General features: G+C 34.3%; 1 protein-coding gene across 3 annotated transcripts; it reads left to right on the top strand.

Annotated features, from left to right (window-relative positions):
* The first annotated feature begins 341 nt into the window (after positions 1-341).
* Positions 342-14,570, top strand: LOC100786757 (histone-lysine N-methyltransferase SUVR5). 3 transcript variants are annotated; one of them, XM_041016389.1, is made up of 12 exons: positions 342-658; positions 4,276-4,789; positions 5,106-5,408; positions 5,528-5,638; positions 6,600-6,710; positions 8,717-11,509; positions 11,730-11,891; positions 12,350-12,466; positions 12,547-12,650; positions 12,733-12,870; positions 13,233-13,320; positions 13,767-14,570. In XM_041016389.1, exons 2-12 carry the CDS (start codon positions 4,346-4,348, stop codon positions 13,872-13,874), a joined length of 4,479 nt encoding a protein of 1,492 aa, XP_040872323.1. In that variant the 5' UTR covers positions 342-658; positions 4,276-4,345; the 3' UTR covers positions 13,875-14,570. The 3 variants fall into 3 exon arrangements, with proteins under 3 accessions (XP_040872323.1, XP_006573611.1, XP_003516586.1); XM_006573548.4 differs by lacking the exon at positions 342-658 and adding an exon at positions 671-1,100; XM_003516538.5 differs by lacking the exon at positions 342-658 and adding an exon at positions 1,197-1,392.
* The last annotated feature ends 5,749 nt before the right edge of the window (positions 14,571-20,319 follow it).

Raw genomic sequence — 20,319 nt, 5'->3', positions numbered from 1 at the left:
GCTGAATGATATAAAAAGATTTGAGTAATACTTACTCCTCTTAAATAAGATATCAATCAAATGACTAGTTAAATTTATCCATATGATTAAAAAAATATATGCAAAATGATGCACAACTTTACAAGTCCACACGTAATCTAAAACTTTTTTATTTTTTTTGAATGCTAATCTAAATATACTGGCCCACGGTCCATGCCACAACTAATCCAAATCTAGTGGCCACAATACGACATCGTTTGGTTTGCGATGGCCATCGTTACAAACAAAGTCAAAGTGCATTGTTTTGGTGTGACCTTTCTCTTTAACCGAAAATTCAGCAAATTACCGCTCGCATCTCGATGCCCTCGATGCCCCAGCTTGCCCTTCCCTTCTCCGTCCAGATCTATTTTTTTTTTCTTTTTTTCATTTCTTTTCCTTATTTTGTTATTTGCTCAATTTATTATTTCCTAAATTCGCACATAAATAATCAAATCTAAAAACGGAAAATATCCATAGATCTTAGAAAAATAAAATTAGCGTGAAGAGTCGTGTCTCGTGACCATAGAGTATAGAGTCGTAGACACTTATCAGTTGTTATGTCTAATATAGAAAAACGCAGTTCCAGAAGGTGAAGGTCTTAAACTCACAACCCCAGCCCTTATTCATAGGACCCATCTTTGTAAGCTCTCAGTTGCTTTCTTCTACTTATATCCAATCATTCCTTATAACCTCCTCTATTCTGCCCTTTGATTTAATTTTAGCCCAAACCCAACCCTTTCCCTTATTTTTTTAAATTTAATTTAATATCCTTTTTGCTTGTTATTTAATTTGGGCACGGGACCTGACCCCATCATCCCCTCTTTCTTCCAATGTCTAAAACCTAGAGCCGCACTTGGTATAAATATATAATTATCAATATCAATATCATCTATCTAGCGATCACTAAGCAATAGCCCCAGTAAGTGTGTGCGAGGCATCGATTAGGGAAAAAGAAGGCACAACATTTTTCACATAAAAAAACCAAAAAACCAATTTCACCCACCCACCCACCTCCACCCCTCTAATAGACCCAGCAAAATACTCACCTTCGTGCGTAAACTTCCCCCACTCCTATTATTAAGGTACATTACCACTGCCACCCCTTTCCTAGTTCTCTTTTATTTTCTGAATTTTGCCTTAGCCAATGTCTATTCTATTTTATGTCACATTTTTTGCAGTCAAATTAGTTGTGCTCTCTGACCTAGCTCATCCCTTATATGTATATATATTTTTGTACCTTATGTATAATATAGCAAAAATAAATAAATAAAATCGCTATAGGTAACAGAAAAAAGACTTACTAGTAATGGCAGGAGGGGAGATCTTACCCCCTTTCCTTCAACGTTTTAAGGAGCACCTCTATTAAGTGTCAAGGTTATAACTGATTGATGTCCGTTATTTTTTTTTTTTTACTTCTATGATTCTGCACATCTTTTTCATTCTCGAGACATGCAGTTACATGTTCATCATATTATAGACTTTGGATTTGGTTAGGGTTTATTAATATCATCGTGTTACTACCATACCCACAATAATAATGCAGGGATTTAGGCTAATTTTACTATTGGGTCTTCGTCATTAAGGGTTTTGGTGGTGAATGTGATTTCATAAAGATCTAGAACCTTAATCGGGATGTGCCTGTGCTGTTTTGTGCTTGTGAAATTTGACAACTTCAAAGATTTTTTTGAACATTTTTATGCTGCTGTGGATTTACACTGCTGGGGACTGAGATCATTTGATTTCTACCCTAACTGGTTGAATAAATTTAAAAAAAAAAAAATTTTTGGGGGTGGGGCTTTAAGAGTTGGAGTTGGAAGGATGAACTAACGTTGTCAGATACAAATGATGCAATTGGCAATTGCTAGCTCTCTGTTTTGATTCTCGCAACTGCCATCGCAAAATCACCATCTTTACTGTTTCTCTCTGCTTGGATTTGTTTTTGGGAATCTTTTTTTGACATGAATTTTACGATGAAGATATTCAATTTTGGGCTTTAATTATTTCGTGAAGTCTTGATATAAAAATATTAATTTCTCTAATGCTAATATAGCATGAATCTACCTGAACTCAGCGTACTTACTTGGATTCATGTCATTTATGGCAGTGCGTGTATTAATTCAAATTTCCATAAAAAGGAATTCGTTATGGAGTTACGCATGAACTATTATTTGTCTTTTCAAAATTCATAAAAAATGCTGATTTTTTTTTAAACGATGCTTAACTTATTAAAGCCTCTTATTCATTAAACGGTTTCTGTCATTGGGGCATTAATAAAGAAACTATGGATTCTTCTGGTAGTTCACACTGAACTGATTGAAGCAGGGGTTAGATAAGCCAATTCAGAAAGTTAAGTGCCAACCCCCCGACCCGCACCCCCCAAGGGTCGGGGAGGATGGTGGAACATATTATATTATTTATGAAAAAGTTTATGCTGTTGATTCTCATTATAATTCTTTGCATTCACATTTTTATATGATGATAGTACTTTTTTTTTAGAAGTATCTTGGATATGGTTCTGTTTAACTAATTTGAACTTGTTCATTTTTGTTTTATAACTCATTAATGCCATTGCCTTATGCAGTCATAAAAAGAATCCATAAACAAGAATTGTAATTGATGAACAAATAATCTTTTATTGTACTTACTACTAGTTACATGAAACTCCGTCAAGAAATTTAAACAATCTAGAATGAAATGGAATTGAATTAAATCCTGGACTAAATGTGATGCATTTATTAAGCTCACTTTTAAAGCGTTTGTGCTGCATATTTTAACATCAATGATTTTTTTAAAAAAAATAATTATTAACAATTATAAAATATTATGACTATGAGGTTTCTTTCTCGACTTTAACTCTTTTTTCGTTAACAGTGTTATTCATGGCAGAATATTTATTTAGTCATAAGTTCAAATAATCTTGCTACTCCACCCTAGAATTAGGGATAGTGATGAATACACATACATGCGCACACTTGTCCATTGGACATTCAATTCCTTGATGCACTATTAGTACTACCAAAATTTGATTCTCCTTCAAAACTAAGAAATTTTATCAAGTTCTCCATGGCCCCTGATTTTAGTATGAGGTAGCAAGGTTATCCGAACTCTGATAAAAAAAAGGCAAGGTATTTTTATTTGTGTTCCTGAATAGACATCAGCAACAACAAGTAACCTGCAGAAACACTTGTCAACAGATTAAACTAATAATTGCAAACCTAATATAGTTTTAAATTTGCATTATTGGCAAGGTCTTCATGGTCCCTGATTCTAGTATGGACTGCTATGGAGAAGCAAGGTTATAACCTCTAGAAATATCTGTCAATAGGTGAAACTAATAATTAGTGATTTAATATAATTCTTGTTGAATTTAGAGGAATTGGGTGCTACTTCCTAAAATTCAATTCCTATGAAAACTAAATGCATCTAAATGTGATGTATGAACTCATTTAGTGTGTGATATGAACTGCACCTTATCCTACAACTATACTTGCATTCTTGACAAGGTAATCATGGCTGTCTCCCTGGTTCTACTATGAAGTAGCAAGGTTATTTGAACTTCGATTGAAAAATAAGGCATTTTGATTTATGTGCTCCAGAATAAACAAAAAAAATTAACATCCATACATTCGAGTCAGCAATCAACCTTTTCCTAGAAATGGTTATAATGACAAAGATTCATTGCTTCCATGCTACCAATTCATTAAGTCCATAATTTAATAAGGGAACTTGAATATGTTAATTCTTGTTTCTGTTTCCATCATGTTTACATTCCAATTCCATCATATGTATTCCGAAAGCACCGAAATCCTGAAATGGAATTTAAGCTCCGATGGTTTTTTTCTACTTTCTTTTTCCTGGAATTTTGGACTAATCTATATGAGTTTTAGTTTGGTTTTCTTCATGTCAAAGGACTTATACGGTGTTTTTACAAATTCTACAACATATTGTCTGAATATGTAATTTTTCTGTAATATCAAGGTTTGAGGGTGAGCCTTGGTGCAACTAAGGTTACTGTCTTGTCAGAACTAGATTCTAGTAGTAGAAACATTCTCTGTTTTTTGTGGGGTAAGGTTATGTACATCTAAGCTTCCTAGATCCCAAAAATTTATGAGTTTTGTGAACTGAGTTATCTTGTTTTTTAAAATAAATCTGACATGCTTGTACCATGAAGTTTCAATAGTCCTCTTTTTTTTTTTTCTTTTCTGAACTTAAAACTTTGTTGTCTGACTTTTCATGTAATGACATTTTCTTTAACAGGGTGGTGAGATACAGCGTCATCAGTCATAGCATGCATATCATATACCAAACTCTATTTTAGATTAGTCTCATGGAAGTGCTGCCTTGTTCTGGTGTTCAATATGCTGGGGAATCTGATTGCCCTCAGCAGAGTTCAGGAACAGCATTTGTATACCAGGAACAACCTAATTGCCCCGAAAATGGTGAACATGTCAACTTTGTAGCTGCTCAACTGAATGAATCATCACATAAGATGCAAGGGCCTCAGATAGAAAGACATTTGTCGACTAATTCAGATTGCCAATGCATTGGAACTTCATGTTGTGATTGTCAAGTGGATGACCAACATGAATATTGTGGTTTTCATGATTTTGAAGAAGACATGATTAATGAACCTTGCTTGACATCTGAGAACTTTATCTCTGTTGTGGATACAATTGAAATTGAATCACCAAACAACAGTAGGGAAGGAGACTTGTCATGTTCCGAACCCAAGTGGCTAGAGGGAGATGAATCTGTGGCATTGTGGGTCAAGGTAACCATAATTCTTTTAATGATGAATGTTTGCTATTCTCCCTACATTGGGATTTTTGGTTGCTCATGACTCTACCCTAGCTTCTTTAATGTTGTCTATGTATTAAACTCTGAATTCACTACTCTAACTGATCTGGAATGTGTGATCATGAGAAATTATTCATTAATATCTAGGATTACATTTTTCTTTATGCCGGAAACCTCTTCAGACATATTTCATTTAGAAACTTAGAAGGTTTCACTCTGTTAAAAAATGTAAAATCAAAATGAAAGCTTTTCTAATTTTCTATTCTTTGTGACTTCTCTGTCTTTTTTAGTGGAGAGGGAAGTGGCAGGCTGGTATCCGGTGTGCAAGGGCTGACTGGCCATTATCAACTTTGAAAGCAAAACCAACTCATGACAGAAAGAAATATTTTGTTATATTTTTTCCACACACAAGAATTTATTCTTGGGCAAACATGCTGCTTGTTAGATCAATTAATGAGTATCCCCATCCTATTGCATATAAGACTCATCAGGTGGGATTGAAAATGGTAAAAGACTTAACTGTTGCACGGCGCTTTATAATGCAAAAGCTAGTTGTTGGTTTGCTGAACATGGTCGATCAGTTTCATTTTAATGTATGTGGTGACTCTATTTCCTTTTCTCCACTGCTTTTCTTGCAGTTTCTCTCTCTCTCTCTCCACACACACACACACACATATTTACTTTTAACTAGAGACTTTTTCAATACATACAGGCTTTGACAGAAACTGCACGTGATGTGAAGGTCTGGAAGGAATTTGCCATGGAGGCTTCTCGTTGTAAGGGTTATTCCAATTTTGGAAGAATCCTTCTAAAGCTGCATAAAGTAAATTCCAATTCCTGATGATAGTTTATGGAGTAGGGAGTATCTTTTTGGTCTTTAACTTGGTGACTTCTCAATACTTGTTTTATTAATTTATGCAGTTGCTGAATATAGTTGTCTGTGTAGATTTTTCTGACCCTTGGCATTGTTTTGCTAAAACTGTAAGGAATTATAATTTTGCTAGGAAACTTAAATTGCTAAAATTTGTTTTGTCATAATGTTTGAACCCCTTGTAGCTATCTTTCTCTGTTGGGTTCATACACCAAGTGTCAGAAATATCCAAAAAATTGTCCAAGATTTCAACTAACATAATCAAATAATGAAATGTTTGTGATTGATTTGCAATAAGTTTGTCCATTATTATATATTTTAGATTCAATTAAAAGTGAAAAACTACTTGATGATATTGTAGTTTTGGAACTTTATGTACAAATAATTAATTGTGAACTGAAAACATTAATTGATACAGTTCCAATTCATTGAAAGTTGCTTTACTGGTTAAGATTTGGAGATATGTTGGAAATTGTAAGAATGAAAACTAAGCATTAATCATCCTCTTAATAGCAAAGATTGTTTCTGCAAGCTTCTGATTATTTTTCTCAAATAGTATTGTTTCTTGATTTGGTATGTTAGAGGATATCAGACCACTTTCCTCCTCTCCTTTGTATGATGTGCTTCGTCGGTCTAAGAGGCTAAGAGCACTTTTATTATCATGTCATACAACTAGTCATGACTTAATTTCTACTTTGCTTGGTATATTATATTTTTCATTATACCATTGTCAAATAAGGAGTATTTTAGTTTTTTGCCTCTGTTCTTATATTAGATATGCTTGGCCTTTTCTTACTATATTAACACTAAAGCCCATTATCCATTCTTATGGATAGATAGATTGTTTCCATGAATTTTTGTTTATGACTTTCTCCATGTGACTGAAGTAGTTCAACATTTTTTCTCCTTGCAGAGCATACTGCAGCACCATATAAATGCTGACTGGTTACAGCATTCTTATCTCTCTTGGGCTGAAAGATGTCAGAGTTCAAATAGCGCTGAATCAGTGGAGCTGCTGAAGGAGGTACCTTGTGATTTTGACTACCAATTCATTACAGCATTCTTATCCCTCTTGGTCTATAGTTTTCTCTTTGTGATTGGGATGCTGAAGGAGGTACCTTGTGATTTTGACTACCAATTCATTACAGCATTCTTATCCCTCTTGGTCTATAGTTTTCTTTTTGTGGTTGGGAATCTAGTTACATTCAGATCTATGGCTTCCTAATTCTTGCACTACAGCTTGTATTAGGACACCATAGCTCTACACATAGTCAATCAAGGATGTAAATACACCAGTACCACTTGTACTGATTTTACTATTATAATATACATTACTATTTTGCTGATAAAAAAAATAGAATAATGAAATGCTTAAAATTTCTGAGTGGGCAGAGTAGCTAAAGGACATTTCAGATTTTTTTTGCTTGTGTTATCTTGCTCCCTTTGTTTCATTAAGTGCTTTTGATGAAACGACATTCAAGCCCAGCTGCTTACCCAGTCCATAACCCATATTATCAATGGAGTTAACAGAAATAGATCTACAAATTTGGCATTAAAAGGTTTTGATCATTATTTATTTCTGTTGACATTTTGAATTTAGTAGTATTTTGACCTCCCCTAGCTGCCGCTATAAGCCAAAATGACTTTAGTGGATTTTGGATCTTTTCCTACTTCAACTAATAGGGTATGGTTATGTGTGTGTGTGTGAGAGAGAGAGAGAGATAGGCCTCAAATAAGGACCAACCGTGATTGGTTGTATGTCCTACTAATTAGCATAATGATCATATCCTATTATTCCTCTATAGGAGAGGATCCAAATCCAAATTCTTTCGTTCTGCTTCATTTCTACTGAAAATAAAAAGTTTCTCATTACTGTAGAATGTGCCTAGGTCATTGTCCTCTGCTTCTTTTGTATACATTTCACTAAATTATCTGAGCTCTAACTTATAAGTTATAACAAATAAAGAAAAGAAAATTGAAGTCTTCAACCTAACGAACCCAATAGACTGATGCCCTATAAAAAAATAATGTAATTAAATCATAAGACAAATACAATTTTCACAATGGTTTGTCTCCTAGGTTTCAACAAATCTCCATAAAATATACTTGCTCTGTTTCAAAATATTCGTCATTTCCCAGAATAAATTGTTTGATTTTATCTTTTGATATAGAAAGCCAAACTAATTATTTTTTTTCCAACTATATCCTACTCTATTGTTATCTCCACTAAATGGAGACGTTAATGAAGTGATAATGTTATGTTGAGTATTTCAATAGAGGTTAATTTTGTCAGATACAGTTATATTTTACTCCAATTGAGATTATTTAATAACTTTCTCAGTATGTCTGCAATGACCTTGAATGGCATATATTTTGAAATAGAGGTAGTATCATGTTAGCAAAAATATTTAAAGAAGGCATGAGATTTAAAGGGAGTGAAGTAGCAGTTTGTTTCATTCATTACCAAACCAAACCAAACAATTAGCAATAGAACTTGGTGTATTGCATGGAGTGACTTGTAATTTAGTGATATTTGGTACGGTACTACCCCAAAATTTTTTAAAATGAAAATATCCATACTGCTCTCCAAGGTCCATGTGGTTTTGCTTTTTTCCTCTCCTATCTTTCCCCTGCCTTATCACTAGCAGTACCTGTCCTTTGGATTCCTCTTTGATAAAAAAATTATGTAGTCTTGATGGTTTGTCTGGTTAGATTCAGTGAAAAATAAATTCTGTATACTCAGTTTCCTTGTTAGATTGACTGAGACTATCCCCTGCCATCTGGGGATTTCAGTTTGAATTCCTTCTTGAAATACTGTACTTAGCAGATATAGCCTCATTTATTTTTAGTGCTTTGTAATAATAGATGACATGCTAATGTGGTGCTTCTTTCAAGGTGCTTAGATTGAAATCACATGTCAAATTTTGAATACATGCAATGCAACAATGAATGCACATGCCCTGTTTCAAACAATGATCACTATCTTTTGGCTCAATATGTTTGGTTGATTTTATTCCTTTTCTTTTTCAGGAATTGTTTGATTCTATTTTGTGGAATGGGGTCAATACTCTCTGGGATGCAGTTGCACCAATGCAATCAACATTAGGTTCTGAATGGAAAACCTGGAAGCAGGATGTGATGAAATGGTTTTCTGCACCACCTTCCTTATCGAGCAGCAAAGACACCCAGCAACAGAGTTCTGATGATTTGTACCAAGCAAACCTTCAGGTTTGTAGAAAAAGGCCCAAACTTGAAGTTCGTCGTGCAGATACACATGCTTCACAAGTGGAAATCAAGGACCAAACTATTGCTCTTGAAGCTGACCCTGGCTTCTTTAAGAATCAGGACACGTTGAGCACAATAGCAGCTCAGTCTTGCAAACAGGAAGGTGTTAGGGAGGTGTCTATGACAACTTCACCTAGTAATTTGGCAAATAAATGGAATGAAATTGTAGTTGAGGCTACCGCTTCGGATTTCTTACATATCAAAGAAATGGAATCAACACCTACAAATGAAATGAGTGTTGCAAAATCTGTAGAACCTGGTAGTAAGAATCGACAATGTATAGCTTATATTGAAGCAAAGGGAAGACAGTGTGTGAGATGGGCAAATGATGGTGATGTATACTGTTGTGTACATTTGTCCTCTCGATTTTTGGGCAGCTCAACAAAATCCGAAAAGCCTGTTCCAGTTGATACTCCAATGTGTGAAGGTACAACTGTTCTGGGTACTAGATGTAAGCATCGTGCCCTACCTGACTCTTTATTCTGTAAGAAACACAGGCCACATGCTGAAACAGTGCAGACCTCAAATTTACCCCAGAATACACTAAAGAGGAAGCATGAAGAAAATTATACTGGTTCAAAGGACATGTATGCATTGGTAAATGTTGAGAGTCCACTGCAAGTGGATCCAGTGTCATCCATTGGTGGTGATTCTGTACATGTAGAAAGCAACTTTAATGAGAAGCCCAAGCATTCTGAAAATGATCATAATGCAGTGGTGTCAATGCACTGTATAGGTTCTCCTCCCTATGATTACAAGAATCCTTGTAGGGAAGGTCCTAAAAGGTATTGCTTGTACTGTGAAAGACACCTTCCAAGCTGGCTTAAGCGTGCTAGAAATGGGAAGAGTAGAATAGTATCAAAAGAAGTGTTCACAGAACTTTTGGGGGAATGTAGCTCGTGGGAGCAAAAGGTACATCTTCATAAAGCATGTGAACTTTTTTACAGGCTGTTCAAAAGCATTTTATCATTAAGAAATCCTGTTCCTAAGGATGTCCAATTCCAGTGGGCTTTGACTGAAGCCTCTAAAGATTCCAATGTAGGAGAGTTTTTTACAAAGTTAGTTCATAGTGAAAAGGCGAGAATCAAGTCAATATGGGGATTCAATGATGACATGGATATATCCTCTATCATGGAAGAACCACCTCTCTTGCCATCCACTATTAATGATAACTATGATGAGGAAAATGCCATCAAGTGTAAGATATGCTCTGCAGAATTTCCTGATGACCAAGCACTTGGTAACCATTGGATGGACAGTCATAAAAAGGAAGCACAGTGGCTGTTTAGAGGCTATGCATGTGCCATTTGTCTGGATTCATTTACTAACAAAAAACTATTGGAAACTCATGTTCAGGAGAGGCATCATGTGCAATTTGTTGAACAATGCATGCTTCTCCAATGCATTCCTTGTGGGAGTCATTTTGGAAATACTGAACAATTATGGCAGCATGTTTTACTAGTTCACCCTGTTGATTTTAAACCATCAACAGCTCCTAAGCAGCAAAATTTTTCTACTGGCGAAGATTCTCCTGTAAAACATGATCAGGGAAATTTAGCCCCCTTGGAGAATAATTCCGAGAATACGGGTGGTTTACGGAAATTTGTTTGCAGGTTTTGTGGATTGAAATTTGATTTACTACCTGACCTAGGTCGACATCACCAAGCTGCTCATATGGGGCCGAATCTGGCTAGCAGTCGCCCTGCAAAGAGGGGAGTTCGCTATTATGCATATAGATTAAAATCTGGCAGACTTAGCCGCCCTAAATTTAAAAAAACTTTGGCAGCAGCATCATACAGGCTCAGAAATAAGGCTAATGCTAATTTAAAGCGAGGCATTCAGGCATCAAACTCACTTGGCATGGGAGGAATAACCATACAACCTCATGTTACTGAAAGTGAAACAACAAATATTGGTAGATTGGCAGAACATCAATGCTCAGCTGTTTCAAAGATTTTGTTTTCAGAGATTCAGAAAATGAAACCTCGGCCTAACAATCTTGATATTTTATCAATTGCTCAGTCTGCTTGCTGCAAAGTTAGTCTTGCAGCCTCACTAGAGGAGAAATATGGAATCTTGCCTGAAAAGCTCTATTTGAAGGCAGCAAAACTTTGCAGTGAGAATAGTATTTTGGTAAATTGGCATCAGGAGGGGTTTATTTGTCCTAGAGCTTGTAATGTATCAAAGGATCAAGCTTTGCTCTCTCCTTTAGCTTCTCTTCCTAATAGTTCTGTAAGGCCCAAATCTGTGAATTTATCTGATCCTGCAAGTGATGAGTGGGAGGTGGATGAATTTCACTGCATCATCAATTCGCATACTTTAAAAATAGGTTCACTGCCAAAAGCTGTTATCTTGTACGATGACATTAGCTTTGGGAAGGAATCAGTTCCAGTGAGTTGTGTGGTAGATCAAGAACTTATGCATTCTCTTCATATGAATGGGTGTAACAGACAAAATATAAGCCCTTCTATGCCTTGGGAGACCTTTACCTATGTTACAAAGCCAATGCTTGATCAATCCCTTAGTCTTGACTCAGAGGTAGTTCACTGTGACTTAATTTGTTCTGTGATCATTCTACCAAGTTCTTGTAAAAGCTATATAGAGTCTAGACTGTTAAGTACTCAGGCACACACAATTGTTACTTTTCTAAATAATATCTTTTTCTTTTTTGAAATTGAAGGTATAAATATTTCTGTAAAATACACCCTTACTTTTAATTGATTTTTTAATATTCTGTAGCCTATATGTTTATTGACAGAGCCTGCAACTGGGATGTGCCTGCTTATGCAGTACTTGCTGTCCGGAAACTTGTGATCATGTATACCTTTTTGGCAATGACTATGATGATGCAAAAGACATATTTGGGAAACCAATGCGTGGCAGGTTCCCATATGATGAGAATGGCCGAATAATCTTAGAGGTAAATTAATTTTTATCAATCAAACTGTTCTATACAAAATCTGAGCTAAGAATTAGTTTTGGATTTGTTAGGCTTTACTTGGTGATGGTATATCTAGTACTAAAATATTGAATACTTATATCTCTTTCTGCTTACTTTCACTTGTATGCTTCTGTTTTCTTTGTTCCTTATTTTTATCATTGCAATTTTCAAAATATTTTGGTTAGTGTTATAGCTACTTTGAATGTGTTGACGTAGCTCTGTTGGCAATACCATGATGTAGGATCTTGTCGTGATTTTGGAGAATTACTTATATAGGATATTTTTAAACATCGTTATTACATGATGTTGCCTTTGAGTTCCCTTTATAAATCAGTGTCATATACAGAAGATTTCTGCCTTTATTCATTCAGATTTCTTTTATTTATTTACAAATTTTAATTTTGTTCCACTCCGGGAATTGTCCTAAAAAACTGCAGGAAGGTTATCTTGTCTATGAGTGTAATCATATGTGCAGATGCAATAAATCCTGTCCAAACAGAGTATTGCAGAATGGAGTACGAGTCAAATTGGAAGTCTTTAAAACAGAGAAAAAGGTTACTCTTTTTTTTTATTAACTTGATTGGTTCTCAAATCACAAGGCTTACTACATTGACTTTTATGATGTGATTTATAGGGATGGGCAGTAAGGGCTGGTGAAGCTATTCTACGTGGCACATTTGTGTGTGAATACATTGGAGAAGTTTTAGATGTGCAGGAGGCACGTGATAGGCGCAAGAGGTTTACATTTCTTCTGGATGTAATTTCTTTTAAATTAGCTAATTTCCCCCCTTTATACTGACTTGGTCTATATCAATACCAGATATGGCGCAGAGCATTGTAGTTATTTGTATGACATCGATGCTCGTGTTAATGATATGGGCAGATTGATTGAAGAACAAGCTCAATATGTAATTGATGCTACTAAGTTTGGAAATGTCTCAAGATTCATCAATCATAGGTGAGCATTTTGCTCCTTAGTTTGACATAGTTTTGGTTGCAACATGGTTCTTTAATCGATTTTTTGCTACACTAACTGTTTTAAAATGCCAGTTGGTAAAATTTTATGATTTCCTTCCAAGGAATGTTCTTCAACCAAACTTGCATTACTGCACAGCAATTGTATGTTCCAAGTTAGTTTTTGGCAACGGATTTTGCCTATTCCACCATCCATGAATCCATGCTAATAATGAGCTGTTCAAAATGCCCAGGACAGACAAATGCATAAACTTTTGTGACTAGCAACTATACTACATTCTGATTTTTACATCCTAAGTGTATGTTATGTTGGCTTCCTCTTACAATTTGTTGTTGTTGTTGTAGCTGCTCACCAAATCTTGTCAATCACCAAGTTCTTGTAGAGAGCATGGATTGTGAACGTGCACATATTGGTTTTTATGCAAGTCGAGATGTAAGTATTCTCCTCTTTAGGACTATTTCCCTTAAAATAACCCAACATCTATGATGCTTGGCAATTTCTATATGCAAACTTTTTTCTTGATTTGTTATATGATATATCCGAGAGGTATGGAAGGATACTCACAAGCCAGAGAAAGAAACATGAGATGTGAAAAGAGTGTTTCATAAAATATTGATGGCACAGCTCTATTAGATTGTTGCCCTGCTATGACAAAGAAAGAAACATTTGGAAAGAAAGGCTGCCTGCTTGTTGGCAAATATGTTGTTAGAAATTTGCTTTCCATATTATGGTTGATGGAAGTTTTATGGTATGCATGGATATAATGAACATTGCACGACACTCCAATGTCCTTTGTTTGTGAAGAACATTCAGTCCTGCATGTTATGTTGTGAACATTGCACGACACTCCAATGTTACATTTTGTTTCTTGTTGACAGATTGCTTTGGGTGAAGAGCTAACATATGACTATCAGTACGAGCTTATGCCTGGAGAAGGATCTCCTTGTCTTTGCGAATCCTTGAAGTGCAGGGGACGCCTTTATTAGAACCTAAATCTGTGTGTTGTTGCAACCATATTTTCTGATTTTCAATTTGGAACACAAATGATCTGCTCAACATTAAAAGATTCCAACATGGAATGGCCCAACTCTGAAGGATTCCATTAGCCTTGATGTCTTCCAACAGATGATAACAAATCAATCACATGAGGCAGGCAACTTGTGAGGGAGTCAGCTGTAATTTGTTGGCTGTCTGGTAAATTCACTGGATTCAAGTGATTTGGATTGTTTGCCATGTACAATCTGCCGTTATCCCCATCTGGTAGAGTAGGCATGTTTTTTGCAGCTTACTGCACAAATGTTCTCCTTTCTCTTTTGCTTTATTCTCCAATTTTTCACTTTAGTGCCTGATGTCATGAAATAATTTGGCAATCCCCCACTCCTTTTCTTCCGCCTTCACCCTTCCACCCACTACCAAAGAAAGAAATCCCCAAGAGAAGTTCAGCAAAAAAACATATATGCAATTAAAGCTGTCTGGATTAGCAATTGTTACGATTTTCCAAAATTTTTTTCCTCCGGATCATGGTTCTCAATTTCTTTCGCCAGTGTTTCGGGAATGTAAATATGTTAAGTTTTAACTTATTCGTTCCTCCTTTTCTATGTTAAGTAACTTATTCATAGAAATAGCTTCCTTGTAAATTGTGTCATTTAAAGATGAGTGCAGCTTTTGCTCCTTTTAATTTATACTAGTAGTGCCTTTTATGATGAGATGCCTGAATTAATCACCTTTTATAATATGAATGCATGATTAAATCGGACATGTACATAGTATCAATCGAATGTAAACCTTCGAACTTAATTCCCATGGTGAATAAATAAAGTGGATACCCTCCAAAAAAATTATTTATTTTCCTACTTATAATTTATATAATTCTAATCCTTTATACTAAATACTAATGTTATTCATATACTTTTGTATCACTTTACTATTTACATTTATAAAGTTTCCACCATTTTTTCGTAACTTATACACTTCTGCAATTTGATGGTGCCATCGATGTTGAATGTATGAAACCCCATGTAATGTGCTGCTAACATTATTCTAATAGAAAATGAAGAACGAATTCTCAAGTAGGCAATGCCTACATTTATTTCATTCAGTAGTTAACAAGAAATAATTTTAATATTGTTGTATTCTTAACTATACATATGTTTGATATTAAATGGAGTGTACATGATAGACAAACCTGACGGAAGTTTGCTTCTATTCTAGCCTTTTAACAAAAATTTGAATGTTAAACTAAGAGGAAATTTAGTTTTGATTGAAGTAAAAGCTCTTAAAAATATTAAGGTCCACAATTCACTTACATGTTAACTTGAGTTGATAACTTAACCATACTTACGGTACATTTGGATCTGCTGTGAATGTACTTTAAGGTGCTAAATGCACTTTTGAAGGACTCCCTTTATATCGTTTTATCGTATTTTTGGAAGAAATTGAACAATAATCTAAACATATCCTTAGTTGTTAGGATCAGCATTTATTTGCTCTCAACTTGAAATTCAAATTAAATGTATATGATGTGTACTAATCACGAGGAGTTATGACGTATGACTGACATATTAACATCACTTTTGCCTAGATTTAAGAATAAAAAATGGAATTTTTTTGAACATGGTGCTTCTATATGTAATATCATGGAATTTACATTTAATATGCTTCCAGTTTTCTCCCTTACAACTGTCTCTTAGATTCCGTGTCCAATACTCTGCTATACCATATATCAAGTCTTCGAGTACAACTTTGAAATACAATACTAATATCTCACCCACCCAGTAGACCAATTATGCCAATTTGTCGGTTCAGTTTGGATGGGATGATGCAGTTAGTGAGATTAATGATGATAGGCATGTGAATATTGTGAAAAGCAAAAATATCAATAACTGCTGCTTAGTAAAAATGACTGACATCCAGAAAAGTTAGCTTGGAAATTCCATAAGAGGAGAAACAGATACAATTTGATACAGTATCAAGGTCACTTAACTGAACAGAATGGGAAGGCCATTAGTGGGGACACAAACTGAGTAACCATGTGGCTGATGCTGCCATTATCTATTCCTTGACCGTGAGAGCCTAAAGACGAGTCCAAGTGCGCGAGGGCCTTTCCAAATCGTAATTCAAGTAAAAGGAAGAAAATTATAACATTCAACTGCTATTAAAACAACATAATGATGATATATTCTCTGTATAATTAAAATATAGTATTATACTTCAACTCGAGGTATATGATATGTGACTGATGTCATGGCATGTCCATTAGGTTTAGTAGTAACTAGCACACTAAACTATTGCAAGTGTACAAATTATTAGAGAAATCTATATTTAGAGATTCTTCATCATGGGTGCCAAAGTTCATTTGCTGAATTTACCTCTTAAAATACATAAAGATAAAATGAGAAAAAAAAACAGATTTTGAATTCCATACATGAGTCTAAAATTTATAAATGTAAAGCAAATTAATTACAATTCATGTCAGACTTTTAAGTTATTTATTATAAAAATTAACAAGATGATCATATATGACGATCTTTGATTGATTAACACTATAAAAATTTTTTACATTATCGGTATATATTTTATTTTTTCTTAAGCCTTTATGAAATAGTACCATATAAAGCAAAAAAATAAGGTCACTCATTAGTTTTATTTCTATGGTTTTATTTGATTTAAAATATTTTTTTGGTAAAAAGAGGGGGCATCATGCAATCTAGCTTCCTGAGGTGCTGCTTTCAAAGGTGCAACATATGCAGAGGAAAGGAACCCATCCAAAATGGAAAAACAGGAGGTCGGTCAGGACAGGGATTGGGGCCCACATGGACCTCTAGTTGATAGACAATATTGAGAGAGATTACAGGCAAGGTGCATGTCAATACCAAACCAATATGTCGGTCACTCTTCTTTCATTCATGTACTCAAAAAATTTATAACCAATACCTTGTCTCCTTAGGCCATAGCTCCATGTTTCTCCAATTGTTTCTCATGGAGGAGAGCTTCTTATAGATTATTATGATTGATGAATGGCCTAGATTCTCATCTATCTTTGTTGGACATATTTCACTTATATATATATTTTTTAAATTACGATTTATATGATTCATGGTATCCCCTAATTAGCTTGTGAGCTGTGCTTAACCTACAAATATTTGTTGGTACTAATAATAGGTTAGGTGCATATAATTAACTGTAATCTCTATAATAAAATGGCGTGTTAGTTGGGCTAAAAAAACTTTAGAGCACATGGCGGAAGGTTTATTAGTAACATCAAATTTTGGGAGCACTGAATCTTGGGTGGGCCAAAAAGCCAACAATTCCAGGCCAGCAGAGGCCACTTATCATGTGATTGGAATTTCTGATTTCTGATGACGAAAACACGTTTCTATCTTTCTATCCTCTCTTGAATAGAAATTAGATGGAATCATTGCAAAGCTCTATGATTGCACTAAAGTCACGGCACGCACAGCTATGTTTAATTGCATAAAAGATATCAAAAGAACGAAAAAAAAATGTTAATATCACCTTATGGAAATTGCTAGAGCTGTGAATTTGCTCACTTTTGCACCCAAAACAAAAGTAAACAGCATCTTCACAATGAAATGTTTCACCATGGAGCGGCATGGGAAAAGTTTATAACTAAGACATTTCTGTCATACCTTACATTATAAAGGGCCCAAGAAAAATCGAGAAATGGCATGTTAATAATGCTTGAGGATAAACTCGTATTGTAAATTAAGGGTTTCGAGAATGAAAATATGTCCTTGCCTTAATTCAATTAAAATAAAAGTTAATAGATTCATCTAAATTCTAATACTAAATAAGTTTTCGTATATATAATAAATTGTATATTAATGTAATTAAAAGGAGATGCCAGTTAACCATTTTTCTTTGTTTTTTAAAAGTTGTAGTGCTAAAAAGAAGAGGTAGTAGTACCAATATAAGGTGACAAAACTATTCTTTTTTGGTCACTGGATCCCATGAACATAGAAACCCTGCAAACTTGAGACTATCGAATTATTACAAAAGAATAAATAACATTGTCATAAATTTAGCTCAGGTCTGTCACTATGTGAAAATCTTCTTAAAATTTCAAGTTGACTTGTAGAACGCCTTTGACAACGTTGATGTAATTACATTAGTCATTCATCTTATTACAATTTTAGTTATTTGACGTCCAAAACGTTCTCAAAGGTGTTCTAAAATACTAACATAATCACTTTTTTGATATACAACCGTTCCTTTACCATCAAAAGTGGACCAAACTTTTACTTTGTACGGTGGTGATCCAAGGCTGCATTTATGAGGCCAAAATCCATAGAACAAGAGGGATTAACCAAAGACAAAGTAATTCAGAAGCATTCATGGAGGTGATCGGTCCCATCACACCCCAAAAAAATCATGCTGCATGCATGTGATGATGAAGTACTAGTTTCATGTGGTTTCACACTAAAGGCACAAAAAAGAGAAATCTACTGCTCTAGGTAGTGTTGGAGCACCATTCTTTTGCGATTTCAGTATTGGAAAATGATCCGTGGACATCTAGAAGGAGAAAGAGAGCGAAGTATGATAAGTGATAATGGTATGATTGAAAGAAAGAAATAGAAAAAAAAAATAATATATGTTAATGAATTGTTAGCATTGGTAAATAAGAATGTTATATCATTACCCTTCATTATTTATTGGTAGCATCAGTTTTTGGGTCTCTCGCTACAATAGTGTAAAACTGGATATTTTCAATAATGATAATTAAAAAAAATTCTGGACCTCTTTGTAGAGAGTTTGAGCTCAATTTTACAAATTAACTCACTTCGTTGACTCCATAACCAAAATCTAATAACTTTTTTTTTTATCAGTAACCAAAATCTAATAACTAGGTCTCGAAAAACATGTGTATAGAGAATCTTTCGATAGTGGTTGAACCTCGATATATGTGTGAATCACTAAAGCATAACAAAAATATTGTTAGAAGTAGCGATTCTTGTAAGGTTTTGCTTAAAGAGACATTTCTTACGCACCACCTTACGTAAGGAAGGCCAAAATAATCAAACCACGAATAATATAAATTGATCCAATAGAGTATTTTTCTAACTTTTTTCCTCCATTTTTATTTCGAATATATAGTGATTTGAGCGTTAGAGTTCTGACATGTATGCTGCCAGAGTTTGTCTGACAAGAACTCATGGAAGTTTTGTTCGAATATTTCTCTCTAAGATTGATACTAAAAAGATTAAAACACTTTTTTAGACTTAATTAAAATCAAATTCTTAGATAAGTTTAGAGTGTACAATTAAAATTTAAAGATAGAAACAAATTGTAAATGGTGAAATTAAGAATACAAATTAAAAATTAAGATTGTCAAAAGAACTGGACAACAAGAAATGAGTACGAAGATGGGCGGTTAATGATTATATTTGGTAAATTCATATTTTATAAAAAAGAACTAGTATAGAGTGTCCAAATTTCGGCTTTTAAGAGAATATGTTTGAATTATGTCATAAAAAAAAGAGAATGGATTGAATAATATTTTTTTTCTTCTTTTTGTTGTAGGAGAGCTCAGTATTGAATAAACAAAAAGAGAGAGTTGAAGAAATTTTATTTTGTTCGCATAGTAGTCGAACGCATCAGAAATTGTATGGAAGAAATTAAAAGAGATAGTTAAAGAAACTTAAAATGGTGTTAAAGCTTCGTGATGGTGAGAACGTAATACTCTTGAAATCTAATGCCAATAGTGAAGAACGACAAGAAAAAAAACGATAAAACAGAAAGGGAGTAAAGAAGAGATGGGTAGGAACTTAGGAAGCAACAGAGAAGTAACCTCTACGTCCATCTCATGCTCCGACAAAGAAAAGAAGTATTAGGGATCACACAAAAAGATAATCGCAAAGAGGGAACACAGAGAGAAAAAAGAGTAAAGAGCCAAAGATCGAGCAAACGAAAGTAAGAGAGACAAATATAGTAGATTAGAGAGGGAAGCACTGCATGTGATGATGTGAATCACTTGTACATACGTGAATTCTTGACATTTGATTTTTATTATAGACTCTTGCTTCTCACATAAAATAAAGTTGGCATATATATGTTTTTAGCAAGTATAAAATAAACGAATTTTTATTGTGGTCTCAATAATTATTTTATTTGATTTTTCTAAAATTTGAAATCATTGTTTTTTTCTTTCAAATAAGCATACTTTGATTTTAATCTTTGTAAAAAAAATATTTTATTTCATCTCTCCAAAATCTGAGATAACTATTCTAAAGTAGGCAAATGACATTTATTTTGAAACCTAAAATTCTTTTAGAATTATCACATTCTACCACAAATACTAATAAGTGTAACTTAAGATTGTCAGTTAACTTATCATTAAACACATAACAATCTAACAAGTACCACATGTAATGCGTGTTGTATCCCCCATTTAACTTGAGTGGTTGAATTCTA

This window comes from Glycine max, chromosome 1 (assembly GCF_000004515.6).
Source record: "Glycine max cultivar Williams 82 chromosome 1, Glycine_max_v4.0, whole genome shotgun sequence".
NCBI classification, from domain to species: Eukaryota; Viridiplantae; Streptophyta; class Magnoliopsida; order Fabales; family Fabaceae; genus Glycine; species Glycine max.
The sequence above is the reverse complement of the archived record's forward strand: the minus strand, read 5'-3'. Positions and strand labels throughout refer to the sequence as shown.